The 13,357-nt window shown below is 50.7% G+C and overlaps 2 protein-coding genes across 2 annotated transcripts; one reads left to right on the top strand and one right to left on the bottom strand.

The window, feature by feature from the left end:
• Positions 1-5,013: 5,013 nt before the first annotated feature.
• LOC123085734 (ABSCISIC ACID-INSENSITIVE 5-like protein 2) lies at positions 5,014-7,688 on the top strand. The gene is made up of 3 exons (XM_044507429.1): positions 5,014-5,866; positions 5,948-6,019; positions 7,277-7,688. Exons 1-3 carry the CDS (start codon positions 5,342-5,344, stop codon positions 7,355-7,357), a joined length of 678 nt encoding a protein of 225 aa, XP_044363364.1. The 5' UTR covers positions 5,014-5,341; the 3' UTR covers positions 7,358-7,688.
• Positions 7,653-13,041, bottom strand: LOC123085732 (uncharacterized). Its single transcript, XM_044507428.1, has 9 exons — positions 12,645-13,041; positions 12,148-12,323; positions 11,971-12,075; positions 11,803-11,859; positions 11,634-11,714; positions 8,583-8,617; positions 8,317-8,406; positions 8,061-8,217; positions 7,653-7,949 (listed from the first exon to the last, which is right to left on the bottom strand). Exons 1-9 carry the CDS (start codon positions 12,769-12,771, stop codon positions 7,833-7,835), a joined length of 945 nt encoding a protein of 314 aa, XP_044363363.1. The 5' UTR covers positions 12,772-13,041; the 3' UTR covers positions 7,653-7,832.
• Positions 13,042-13,357: the final 316 nt, after the last annotated feature.

Genomic DNA, 13,357 nt, shown 5'->3' with positions numbered 1-13,357 from the left:
GACGAACGCGGTGGCTCGGGGTGCGGCCGCTGACCCGCCAGCGGAGGCGTGAGGCGCTGGGTGGCTCCACAGCGGCGGCTCTCCACGACCATGGACGGCGCGGGCAAACCCCGAGGCAGTCGGCGACTCGCGGCGGCTCGACCCGACGGAGTAGTTGAAGCCGCTCGGGGCCGTGGCGGTTTAAGACAGCGGAGGCGGTTTAAGCACGACTGCAGCCGGCGGCGACGGCGGCTTGGTGGTTTAAGCATGATTGCAGCCGATGGCGACGACGGCTTGGTGGTTGGCGACACAAGAAGCGAAACGGCGAGACGAGTCACATGCGAGGCCACAGCTGCCGTTGCCCCAGGCCAATCTGGTGGAGCGAGTAGGCAAAGCGGTGGTTCCATCGACTCCAACGAAGGTGGCCGGCGGTTCACCAGCGAGACGGAAATCCGACGCGAGGAGGCAGGTTGAGAAGGCGCTGTTGGTAGCGGCCAGACGAGACGCCGGCGGCTCGGTGGAACACCTTTCGAGCGCAGCAGTGGAGGCCACAGCAGCTCGAGGACTGGCCCGGAGGCAACGGGGCCGCAGCGCACAAGGCAGCCTACTGCGGGGGCGGCGTAAACCGGTTTGGTGCGACAGAGTATGACTCGCCGCAGAAGGGGAAGCGGAGGATCGTCGGTCTTGGCGACTTAGTCAGGACAGCTCGATGCAGAGGTGGCTCGAGGGTGGAGTTTGCGCGGGGTTGACTTGGAAGTGACTCGTGGCCCGTTCCGATAATGAGACAGAGATGGCGATAGCTGTGGCCGGGCTCGTCCAAGCCGGCTTGCAAAGTCAGTGAGGCCCGGCCACAGAGACTTGGCGGTGGATCAACGGCTTTAAACAGGGTCACGAAGGCGGAGGCATGCCAGTGGCGGCTCGTTGATAGACGACGCGGCAGAGGCGCACCGACGGCTCCGGACAGAAATAGCAAACAACTCGAATCCTGGGCAGAGGCAAGGCACAGACCGTGGAGGAGTCCGGGTCACTGCCCTCTTCGTTTCCGGGTCGTGGCCCCTGGATGACCCCTCTTTTTTTTAAAGATGTATGAACTTCCGTCCTTCCATGCAGAAGGCACTGCCTGCCGTGGCTCTCTGCTTTTGCTATCGATTACTAAATGACGTGGAGAGAAACAACACAAACATGGCACCTTGGCCGATCGAGCCTCTCGCGGCCTCGAGACTTAATCATTGGACCGGAGAGATGCAGTAGCAATCGGATACGAACGCCGTACAAGTTGATACTACAGCGGAATTTTTTTGGCAACCTTGACTCGACGATTTGACTGCTCACCAAACACACATTATGCTGTGAATTTTCTCCTTGTCGGCCTGCCTGATATGATCCTTGTGTCGATTGGTCTCGTGCACGTCTTCGACCTGTGGTAGCGGCGGCGCCGTATTCCATGCCACCTTAATTTCTTTTGATCCTTGTACTATCAGCTCCAAAGCTAATCACAATTTCAATCACAAACAATGAATTTTGCCAGCTCTTCTACATTTGACACATGACGAGCTTCTCAACATCTTAGGAAAGATCCCTCCAAAAACTCAACACCACCGTGCGCTAGCCCCACGATGGGCGCCAACTGTCATGAAATTGTCACGGCAGATGTCCTACTATGAGGATTTAGTCGTGAGGCCAACGCATCTATGTGGTAGCTTGAGAGGGGTTGATTGGAACTGAGAGACGCAACACACAAGACAAGGGTTTGGACAGCTTCGGGCTCCGGAAAACATCATCCGGTAATAACCCTACATGTTGTTTGTGGCTGTGTCTTATTATCATCACGAGGGAGTCACCGTAAACCGGCTCTCCTAGTTGTGTCTAGCCTTAAGATCCCCCCCCCCCTCTTGGGGTGCCCTGCCCCTCCTTATATAAGTTGAAGGGGCGGGTTACATGTAGAGTCCATCTCGGACTAAGACTTACACTATTCTGACATCTCTTCATGGGCTTATTAACATCTCGGGCTTCTTAACGTCTCGGGCTTATTAACCCCAGGCGACCATATCTCCTGGGTTATGACTGTCCACCGATTTATAATCTGACTTAACATCTGGCTTATCATCTGCCGGCTTATGATCTGACTTAACATCTGTCGGGTTACCATCTGACTTACCATCTGGCTTATCATCTGCCGGCTTATGATCTGACTTAACATCTGTCGGGTTACCATCTGACTTAACCATCTGTCTTAACTGTCTGCCTTAACCATCTGTCTTAACTCTCTGCCTTAACCATCTGTCTTAACTCTCTGTCGGTTTACCAAGTCCCAGTCGGGTTATAACTCTGGTCGGGTCATACCGCAGGGTATATCCCCGACAGTTTGATATTCCTTTTCTGCGAAACTCTAAAACAAGGGGAAAACAGGAAGTGGCACTGCGCTCTAGGTTAATAGGTTAATCCCAAAAATCATATAAAATAGCATATTAATGCATATAAAACATCCAAAACAGATAATATAATAGCATGAAACAATCAAAAATTATAGATATGTTGGAGACGTATCACGCCCCCAACAGCCTCCCCCTCCCCAGGACAAGTTTTTTATGTCGGCGCCGAAAAAACCCCAGGACGTCGAATTCCGCCGGTTAGGCCGATTTTTTGGCCCGGCGATTTCAGGGCGAACCCAGCGCACGGGCGGGTGGGGGCGCTTGGTGGCTCCAGCGGAAGGAAAAATGACATATAGGCCACCACTGTCAGGCAAAAAACAATTTTTCCACGTCCAGATCCCCCCTCCCGCGCGCACTACCCCTTCCGCCGTTGTGACGATCCTGCGACACCCACCACCGCTAGGAAGGTCATTTCCCCGCCGAAAAGAGAGGGTCCGCCGCGACATCCTCCATCACGCTCTTGGGCGAGCTTTTCGGCGCTCCAGCCATGAAGGTGGGGATACCGGCAGCTACGCGCCTACCACGCACCGCTAGGTGTTCGGCGGTTTTTCTGCTCGGTGATGTACTCAGACGACGAGGAGGTGTTTGCGGCGCTGCTGGAGGAGGAAGACGAGGCCGACGCCCAAGACGAAGAGCACCTCATGGTCCTCGCCGCTCTGGCCGGCCTGTTCGCGAGCAATGCAAAGCCGCGACGAGGTGGCTCAGCACCGGGCCGCCAGAAGAGCAAGCAGAGGCATTGTTTGGAGGGCTATTGCTTGCTCTACGCCGACTACTTCGTCGACGCTCCACTGCACAGTGAGAAAGTATTTCGGCGCCGTTATCGGATGAGCGAAAACTCTACGTCAGGATTGTGAATTCCATTCGGGAGTTCGACAAGTACTTCAAGTGCAAGAAGAATTGCACCGGCACACTTGGATTCACCTCACTCCAGAAGTGCACGGCAGCTATGAGGATGCTTGCATACGGAGCCCCGGTGATATACTGGAAGACTATGGACGCATGGCCGAGTCCACCACCATTAAGTGTTTGTACAAGCTCTGCAGGGCAGTGATGTCAGTGTTTGGACCATAATACTTGCGATCACCCAATGTTGAAGACACTACTCGGATCCTAGCACAAAATGCAGCAAGAGGATTTTCTTGAATGCTTGGAAGCATCGACTGCATGCACTCGGCATGGAAAAATTGTCCATTTGCTTGACAGGGGATGTACAAAGGCGCTAAAGGAGCTTGCAGTGTGGTACTTGAGGCAGTGGCCACACACGACCTCTGAATTTGGCACTCCTTCTTTAGTATGCCAGGAACTCACAATGACATCAACATACTGTAGTGCTCGAATGTCTTTGCCAAGCTTGTTGTAGGTCATGCTCCTTCGGTGAACTTCGAGGTCGATGGGCGCCACTACAATAAGGGATACTACCTAGTAGATGGCACATTTGTGAAGACTATCTCAAACCCTGTGACAGGAGGCAAGAACTCCTGCTTTGCCAAGTGCCAGGAGGCTTGCAGGAAGGATGTCGAGCGGGGCATTTGACGTGCTCCAACCTCGATTTGCTGTTGTCCGGTACCCCACTCTGACCTGGTCGAAAGATCAAATGTGGGAAGTCATGACTTGCGGTGTCATCTTGCACGACATGATTGTTGAGAGTGAGCAGGAAGAGACAATGTTTGACACTGAACCATATTACATGCAGGATCCTCTTGTCCAAGTTGATCACCAGCTACTGGCAACCTGGGCTGCCTTCCTCAATATGTGTCAGGAGATCGGAAATCCACAGGTGCATCAAGAACTGCAACACGATCTTGTGGAGCACCTATGCAGGCTCAAAGGCAATGCCTATCTCGATGTGTGATGAAATATGATTTTTATTTGTGTTTGAATTATGACTTTGATTCGTTGAACTATTTGATTTGTATTGATTTCTGTGATGAATTATGTGATAAAAATAGTTTTAGTTGAATTTGTGACGAAACACGCCGAATGTGGGCAGCATTTGGATCAATTTGCGTCTAAATTGGGCTGAAATCGATGACTAGGGGATGAACTTAGGGGCCGGCGGGCTGGGAACCCGAGCCCCACGTCGATTTTATCGCCGATTGGCCCTCAGACAACGTTATTTTAAGCCTCTATGGGGCCGAACGGATGGAGATGTTCCCATCGGGTCATCCTTGCTTTTCGGCACCAGCCTAGCTCTCGCGTCCTAGGCTTCTCCTTCCTACAGCTAGAGCCTAGAGGTCAAACCAATGTGCCCGTTGTGGTTCACACAAGTGGTATATTCACGCCACGATTCGCCCCTGAATCTTTGCCTACTTTCGGCTCCCGCTCGGAATGATTTGCCTTGCTTTGAGGAGATACGGCATCGTTTACTATTCGCTAGGTCGAAATTCCAGCAAATTCTGCACAGCACGTCTGAATGGAACGGACTGTTGAGCGGGCCCGGCCTCTGTGGCACTCGCTGACCCGCTGTCACTACTCGATACCTGCTCGCTAGCCAGGCAGCCTGCAGAGACTGCAGCGCCCGCCCGCCACAAATAAAATAAAAATTCCACCGGGCGAAAAGGCGATGGAATTGAAAGCAAAGCCAGCAACCTTGGCTGGCCTCGCTAAAAAGCCAGGAGCTCTTTTCCCCTCCCCCCTCTCGCTCCTCCCTTTTTGGATTCTCCCCATCTTGAGGCATCGCCTGTCTGCCCCCATCGGCCCAAGCCCACCACTCCCTTTGAGGAATCGTAAATCCTTGCCTCCTCTGCTCCTTCTTCTTCTTCTTCAGCTGTCCAGCCAGCCTCGCCTCCAAGGGAAGGGAAAGGAGACAAGTGGTGGAGCGGCGTCTCTCCGTGCTGCCATGCAAGTGCACGCTCACGTTTCTTGCAGGTGTTCCTCCCGCGCGGCCAGTGAGTACTCTACTGGTGAGTGAGGAGTGAGTGGGTGAGTGAATGGGAACTCAGGCAATGCCGTCCGGTGGGGCCATCTCGCGCCAGGGCTCGCTCTGCAGCCTCACGCTGAGCGACGTCGAGGGCCAGCTGCACGGCGTCAACCTCGACGACCTCCTCCGCACGGCCGGCTCGGCCAGGAGGACGGCTGACGAGGTGTGGCGGGACATCCACGGCGCCGACGGCGGCACCAGCCGACCGCGGGCCCAGATGACGCTGGAGGACTTCCTGTCCAGGCCCGGCGGCGACGCGGGGGGCGCCCACTGGGCCGAGCAGTACAATCCCCCGGCCCCGGTCCCGGTGCCGGGGCAGCAGCGCCACAACAACGTCGCCCGTCCCCTCCCGCGGCCGCTGGGGGTGGGCGCCGGGCCGGTGCTGGACGCGCTGTACCACGACCACGACGGGGCCACCATGTCCGGGCAGAAGCGTGCCGCCGTGGGCGGCCCCGGGGAGAAGACGGTGGAGCGGCGAAAGAAGCGGATGATCAAGAACCGGGAGTCGGCGGCGAGGTCGCGCGCGAGGAAGCAGGTGGGTCCCTCCCGTTCGAGACCCCAAATCTCTCTTGCATTTGTTGCACGCTCACAAGCTCACCCACTCCGATTTGGGCAGGCGTACACGAACGAGCTCGAGAACAAGATCTCCCGACTGGAAGAGGAGAACGAGCAGCTCAGGAGTTACAAGGTAATACTCCTTCCCAACTAAGTAAATCTCAGGTTGCTACGCAGGCTCGGTCAAGAGATGAACTTCATCAACAATATTATTACCACTTCTTGTCGATTTTTATGCCGCCTACTAAACGCCTTTAGTAGTAACATAATTCCCTAATACTAGTGGCTAACATAGGACAAATCTGCTGAGACGAAAACAAACCGCTATCCATTGGCAATCAACGTCGGGGTGGTCAATCAGTGGGCGCCAAACTGTTCATTTTGTGCTGATGCATGTATAGCGTGGTCTGCTATTGCTGATGAGCTCGGCCTGTGTTTCTTTCTTTCTTTCGCTGTCTGTGCGTCGTTGCCTTCGCTCTGTAGTGGTTACCAGAGGATGTCAGATGATGATGGATGGACCATAAAGTTCTGCCCAATCAAATGGACGCCTTCTCACCGCTTCATCTTGCACAAAAGCTTATCTCGTTACCTTATGTCAATATTTTTCACCCTACCAAAACTACTTTTTGCAACTTGTGGTGTTTTTTTTTCCTAAGGAAGATACAATCGTGGATAAATAATGAGCCAACATGCTGCATTTTTTTAACGGATAACACGGTCGAGGATCAATCATTTCCATCTATCTCACCTCCCATCAGAGGAATAGTCAATGCCTATTCCCTGCTGACTGGACACTAGTTCACAACTAGTATAGGATAACAAGACGGTTATTTATTTTTTAACGTACTGGATGGAACTAAAATTAGGGCTTTGGGAAGGTTTTATTTATCTCGTTGTCTGCCACCTCACTTCCTTCATCACCAATTCACTACTCTACCATGCAGTCAGCATCACCGTACTTATTAGTACTAGTAAGATAATAGCTCCTCCCCAGCTCAATGCTGATAAATAAATACTCCTCCAGTATCGTTGCCCATCTCTTTCAGCTTTGATGTGCAAAATTTACTGGTATCCATGTAGTAGTAGTAGTAGTACTAGAAAATTTTGCACATCTACCTCGCACCGCGCATTTTTCGTTTTCTGTGATTTTCTCTAGTACTAGTCTCGTGCTCCTTTCCATGCACATGTCATGAAATCTGAAGACAGCATGTATAAGCCTGCCAGTGACAACCTCTCCGAAAGGTGAGATTTGTGTCCTTGTCTGCATTTTTTCGTGCGTACGAAACCCTGACCCCCACTGCCTAGAAAATTGTGAGCCCAAATCCGTGTGCGCGGCAAAATGTATCTTCAGTTTTGCAGACCTGACGGATCCAATTGCTGTGTGATGCAGGCATTCGAACCGGTGGTGCACTGTGTGCCGCAGCAGGAGCCGAAGAACCAGCTCCGGCGGAGGAACTCGGCCAGCTTCTGATCATCATCATGTTAATAGTACTAGTGTTGTACTGCCCGGCACTAAGGTTGCCCAATTTGTAACTGACTTACTCCGAAAAACATTTAGCTAGTAGTACTAGTAAGAATACTCCTCTGCGATCTCCGACTTGCTGTGGCGTATGGCAATGCGCAATTGCTGGTTGCTGCACACCGCATTGTACTCCGATCCTGCGCTTTTTTTTTCCCAGCTGGTGCATTGCTTTCTGCAGCCTGTGATTGCAAGAGTATCCCAGTTAAGCTGTGTAGTGTTGTATCTGGAAACAGAATTGCTAGCCTAGCGGTAATATTCCAGTCTTTCCAGCTCTTTACCATCCCTTCTGTCATTGCATTATTTTTTATCATGCACACAAAAGATCAGCGGGATTTATTTCAAACTATAACATAAACTATACATCAATGTGCCCTTTGCTTTATAAAGGAAAACTAGGTGAAAAAACTCTCATCCTCAAAACTTTTCAGGTGTAGTCAGGATCGTCCTCGGGGAGTATCAATCTAAGATCATCGTTATCTCTGTAGACTTGTACCAAAGCTGCGGCCTTGTACGCAAAGAACCCCATCATCCCTGGAACAAGCTGCAAACAGAGAAATGAGATATTGTATTACATATTCATAAGGTCAACATAAATCTAAGATTGGCACCACCAATTGAATGAGATCTATAATGAAAAAGAGCTGTACTTTACCTCAAAGTTAAAAATGCTATTTTGAAAATGACTAGAAAAAGTTGACAACCCAAAAATCACTGCAGGAATTATAAGCCTTGGGGATGAAAGAACAAATAGAGAGCCACCCAATGTCTTCTCTATTGTATCCTTCAAATCCTCGCTTCGAATGCCGATTCTAGCATTTCCATGTATACAGAACAATAATAGATCAAAACAATCAGAACGTGAGGGATAGGAGACTGAGTAGAGATCACAGAGACATTTCCAAACCTACTTCTTCACTTTCTTCTTTAGAAAAACTTCAGGAACATCTTCCTTTGACAGGTTATCTGCGTGTCGATACAGAAGTTGAAGATACAACCAGCTGCTCAATATAAATGCGAGTGGTTAGATTTATATCACATCCTTGAGAATGAAACACAAGTTAAAACTTTCTCGTATATTTCAGTATCTTTAGACAGGATTCATGGCAGCACTCTATAAAAAAAATCATCATGAACTTTCGATTCTTGAGTTGTAAAGAAATCCTATTTAACTAACCTGAAAGCAACTCCAAAAGCATAACTGATACCAGCCTGTTCAATAAGAACATCAAAGATTCAGTCAGACACCATTCAACGAAATTTAGTTGCCGATCAATCCAATATTCAGGTAGAGTTAAAACATTTGCCATTCATGAGCTTACCGGACTATATAGAAATTAATGATCATAAATTCTTCAAGAATGGCCGTATGCATCACTCTGATGCAGAGGCCGGGGAGTCCCCCTTTTCAAAAAAAAAAAATCTTCAAGAAAATATGTAAACATTTTGTCCAAACAGAGCTTATTAGCTTGTCAGGTAGATGGCCATTAAACGCCAAGACCATTCACAATGTCCAATGTTCATGTCCAAATACCAATGCACATTTTTCTATGTCGCCTGGGCATCTCCAACCGGAATTGCTAATTCACAAACACATCCGCAGACAGCTCTGGACCGCCACTCATTTTCCGCGTCCGCAACCGTCCCCCTCATATCCAAACCACCAAATTCATAGACAAGTATCCAATGTAGATAAACACACGTACTTTCATTCCAAGGCACATAGTTCATACATAGTCCGGACATAGCGCACTTCCAGTCCAAAGCACATAGTTCGTACATAGTCTGGACATAGCGCAGGGGAGTTCATCATACCATCAAACTGCCTCTGACATCACGGCGTTCCTTCTCCCTCTGACGGCGAGCACATCGTCCCTCTATGGCGGACGTGCCACCGCATCCGGTGCATTCATGGCCTTGCGCATTGCTGCCATTGGCCTCAGACTCCAAGGCTGATGTCGCAAGGACAACGACCCAACAACGGTCTGCTGCGGTGCCGCTCTCGCCGGCGTGCCGAGACCTTCACCCGGCGCATGCCTGATGCGGTGATGGAGCGGACACGTGCCGTGAGCTACCACTCGACGCAGTGCCAACACTGGACCACAGCCGCAGTGGAGGTAAAGGCGCCGAACTGGTGGATACGCTGCGGGCGGCTCCGAGACAAAGCTCGGGTATCCTTCGGGGATCGGTGGAACACGAGTCAGACGGCTATCACCTCCTCGTGCGAACAGGCGGCGAGCTCCCGATCGATGCATCCGAGCCGACCGGATTCAGATCCGCTGCTAGTCATGCTGGAGATAACCGGAGAGGAAGGGGTGGGAGGCGGAGCAAAGCGGACTGCAGTGGACTGAGACAAATGGCTAGGGCTTGGTCCACGTGAGGATAGTAACGGGATTTTGTGGGATGGGCTGGTCTGACGTGGCGAACGCGTCCGTGCGACCCCAAATTCGCTCCACATACGTGTTGGGTTTGAGGGATGCCAGACAGCCCGGACATTTGGGCTAGGTATGTGGGGTCCGATTGGGTGGTCATTTTCTGTCCGGGTCGTGTTCGAGCGGCCCCAAACTCGCCCCACATATGGGTTGGGTTTTGTTAAGCTTCATGCACTAGCCAACGCAACCAAAAGTCCGAACTGGTGGAAAGGGCTAGTGCAATCCACATATACTATAACACCCCCTCTCACGTGTGACGGGGAAGACAAGTCAACACGTGCAACCGGAAGAGAGCGACGGCGCGCGAAACTCACGTATGACTCAAGACCTTGGCCTCTGATACCACGTAGAAGTGCATGCTCTAGCCAATGCAACCAAAAGACCGATCTGATGGAAAAGACTAGGCAACACATTGTACGTCAATACTCCCCCTCACGTGTGGCTCCCTCAGGCCTAAACATGGACCGAAAGTGGGCTGCAATTTAATTGCGCCAGTCGCGTCTTGAACTCAAGACCTTAGGCTCTGATACCATGTTAAGCTTCATGCACTAGCCAACGCAACCAAAAGTCCGAACTGATGGAAAGGGCTTGTGCAATCCACATATACTGTAACACCCCCTCTCGCGTGTGACGGGGAAGACAAGTCAATACGTGCAACCGGAAGAGAGCGACAGCGCGCGAAACTCACATATGACTCAAGAGGCCTATATGTGGACACAAAGGGGAGCTACCAGCAATTTTTAGATAAATTGCGAAAGCCAGGACTTGAACTCAAAACCTTAGGCTCTGATACCATGTTAAGCTTCATGCACTAGCCAACGCAACCAAAAGTCCGAACTTATGGAAAAGGCTGGCAATCCACATATACTGTAACACCCGCTCTTACATGTGACAGGGAAGACAAGTCAACACGTGCAACCGGAAGAGAGCGACGGCGCGTGAAACTTACGTATGACTCAAGAGGCCTATACAAGGACACAAACGGGGGCGGCAGCAATTTTCTAGATAAATTGCGAAAGCCGGGACTTGAACTCAAGACCTTAGCTCTGATACCACGTTAAGCTTCATGCACTAGCCAACGCAACCAAAAGTCCGAACTGATGGAATGAGCCAGTGCAATCCACATATACTGTAACAGGTTTGAGGGATGCCATACTGTAACAGGTTTGAGGGATGCCAGACAGCCCATACATTTCGGCTAGGTATGGGGGGCCCGATCAGGTGGCTGTTTTTTGTCCGGGCCGTGTCCAGGCTATCCGCCCGGACATATAGGGGGAAGTGGGAGGTCCAGTCGAAAATGTTCTCAAGGCAATGATTCCAAGATTATATGAGCCACGAACAGTGTGATGCTCACATAGTGCACAAATCTGACCTAAAACAACATTGTTATCTGCTGGTAGATTGGAGATTCCCTAAAAAAAGGGGGCAGCCTGGTGCGCGTAGCTCCCACTTGCACAGGGTCCGGGAAGGGTCCAACCACTTTAGGTCTTTTGTACGCAGCCTTACCATACATTTCTGCAAGAGGCTGCTTACAGGACTCAACCCGTGAACTCATGGTCACAAGGGCACAATTTTACTGCTGCGCCAAGGCTCCCCTTCAAGATTGGAGATTATCTCTCTCCAACAAAAAAAAATTAGTATACCAGAGATCCAATTTCAAATGGTTGATTTTGTAAAATTCCAGTTAAACAGGGTATCACTTAATTGTGGCACATGGTCACACAAAACTATTCAATCATTCATGGTTAGTGCAAAAATGCGTGTCCGGTTTGCTATAAAGTTCAGGATGAAAATACCTCCACAGAGAAGACTAGGACACAATATATAGTGCAAGCGGCTCCAATTCCTATGGTCAAGAGCAACAGTTCGTCCTTAATCTGTGGGAAACGACTAACATGAGCAGCTGGATATGATTTTTTTTCTACTGAATGCATCAGAAGATGAAACACTGGGGGTTAAAATTACTGCTTCATATCTCAGAAGGTTGAATTCCTTCCTTTTATCACTCTCTTTCTGCCCAGCCTGTCATCATTTGCAAGAACATGCCAATCTATCAATTATCTCTACAAAAACATAGTCAAAATTCAAGGTAATGATGAACAGTAATAGTCCCGAAACACGGCCATGACATACCAGAGCAGAAAGCCTCCTTCTCGCAGTAAGGCTGCCCTCAGCGGACACAAAATCTCCAATTGCCTCAAATCCCACGACTCCCTCACTCATAACATCATCCCTGAACTGCATTCCATTGTTCAGTCAGTTATGCCTTGCAATAGATGACGTAGATAACACACGATTGGCACAGCTTACATCTTCAGGTTGCCCAACATCTGCAGCATTTTCTTGATCTGTGGTAGCCTCTAACACATCAAGACCTGTGTCGTTTCTCCTCAAAACCATGTCAGCGACTTTGGAGACCAGGTCCCCATTCGTCTGCCTATCCTCAAGGAACATGCGCAAGACATCCTTCCCGAGACTGTCACCAGCTATCAGTTCCAACAATGAGGCCACAGGATTAGTACGAAAGAACAAACGCCGAACCATGTTGGTGCTTAGCACTTCTGTTGTATGGCTTGAAACCTTGAATAATTCTTCTCTTTATAGCATATATGGATTTAAATACACCAATGCATGGAGAAAATAATGTGTTCAAAATCAGAATGCTCCGGCGAAGTAATCCCGACCCAATTTTAGCATCGCCAGAAGTAACCCCGACCGAATGCAAGAAGAGAATTCTAATCCGACTTCCGAGGTAGCGAATTTCTGCGCCATGCAATTCTGAGCATTGGTGAAGCTAGGCGGTGTACCTTGGAGAGACGAGTAGCGTAGAGCCGAGGCGCGGGGCGACCTGCGAGGGCGGCAGGCAAGGCCGAGAGGAGGGAGGGAGCCGCGCGCGGCAAGGTCACAGCAACGCAGACCGGGAAGCCTCGCCATGGCAGAACTAATCTATTAAGCTGGGGCTAGCCGCCGCCGCGTACGGCGTAGCTTCTGTGATGGCCCGCCGCAAGCTGTCGGCCTAGCAGCTCGCTGATCTCCTAGACTCCTACCTCCTCGATGGAGGCAGCGGTCGGGATGGACAGAGGGAGGGATGGCGCTGCTCGGAGAAGAGAAGCCATGGAGGAGTGGGCTTCAGGTGGATAAGAGTAGGATGAAGGCGCGATCTGGAGCGTCCAAGGCCACGATCGGGCGGTGAAACCTTTCTCCGACGTTGTCTCTCATCTTGTTTCGTCACAATCCTAATGTTTGGATGCAACAATGCTCTCAGAAAATGAGGAAAATATCTCCACTGTGGGGCTCACCCTAGGTGAACAACCACTCATTTGCATTTCATTCTACGTAGGAGTGGTCGTCCATGTTTGCCGCCGCCGTCCACCATAGTTCTCACTCATTTCGTTGTCCACCGTCGTGATGGAGCAGGTGCTGACGAAGATGTTTCCGAAGGCGGAGGATCCCTCAGTGGTGGTCGCCCGCAAGGTCAACACATCGACACGCACCGCCCGCCGCCGCAGATAGAGGAAGA

The sequence above is a fragment of the Triticum aestivum genome, chromosome 4A (assembly GCF_018294505.1).
Source record: "Triticum aestivum cultivar Chinese Spring chromosome 4A, IWGSC CS RefSeq v2.1, whole genome shotgun sequence".
Lineage (NCBI taxonomy): Eukaryota > Viridiplantae > Streptophyta > Magnoliopsida > Poales > Poaceae > Triticum > Triticum aestivum.
The sequence above is the reverse complement of the archived record's forward strand: the minus strand, read 5'-3'. Positions and strand labels throughout refer to the sequence as shown.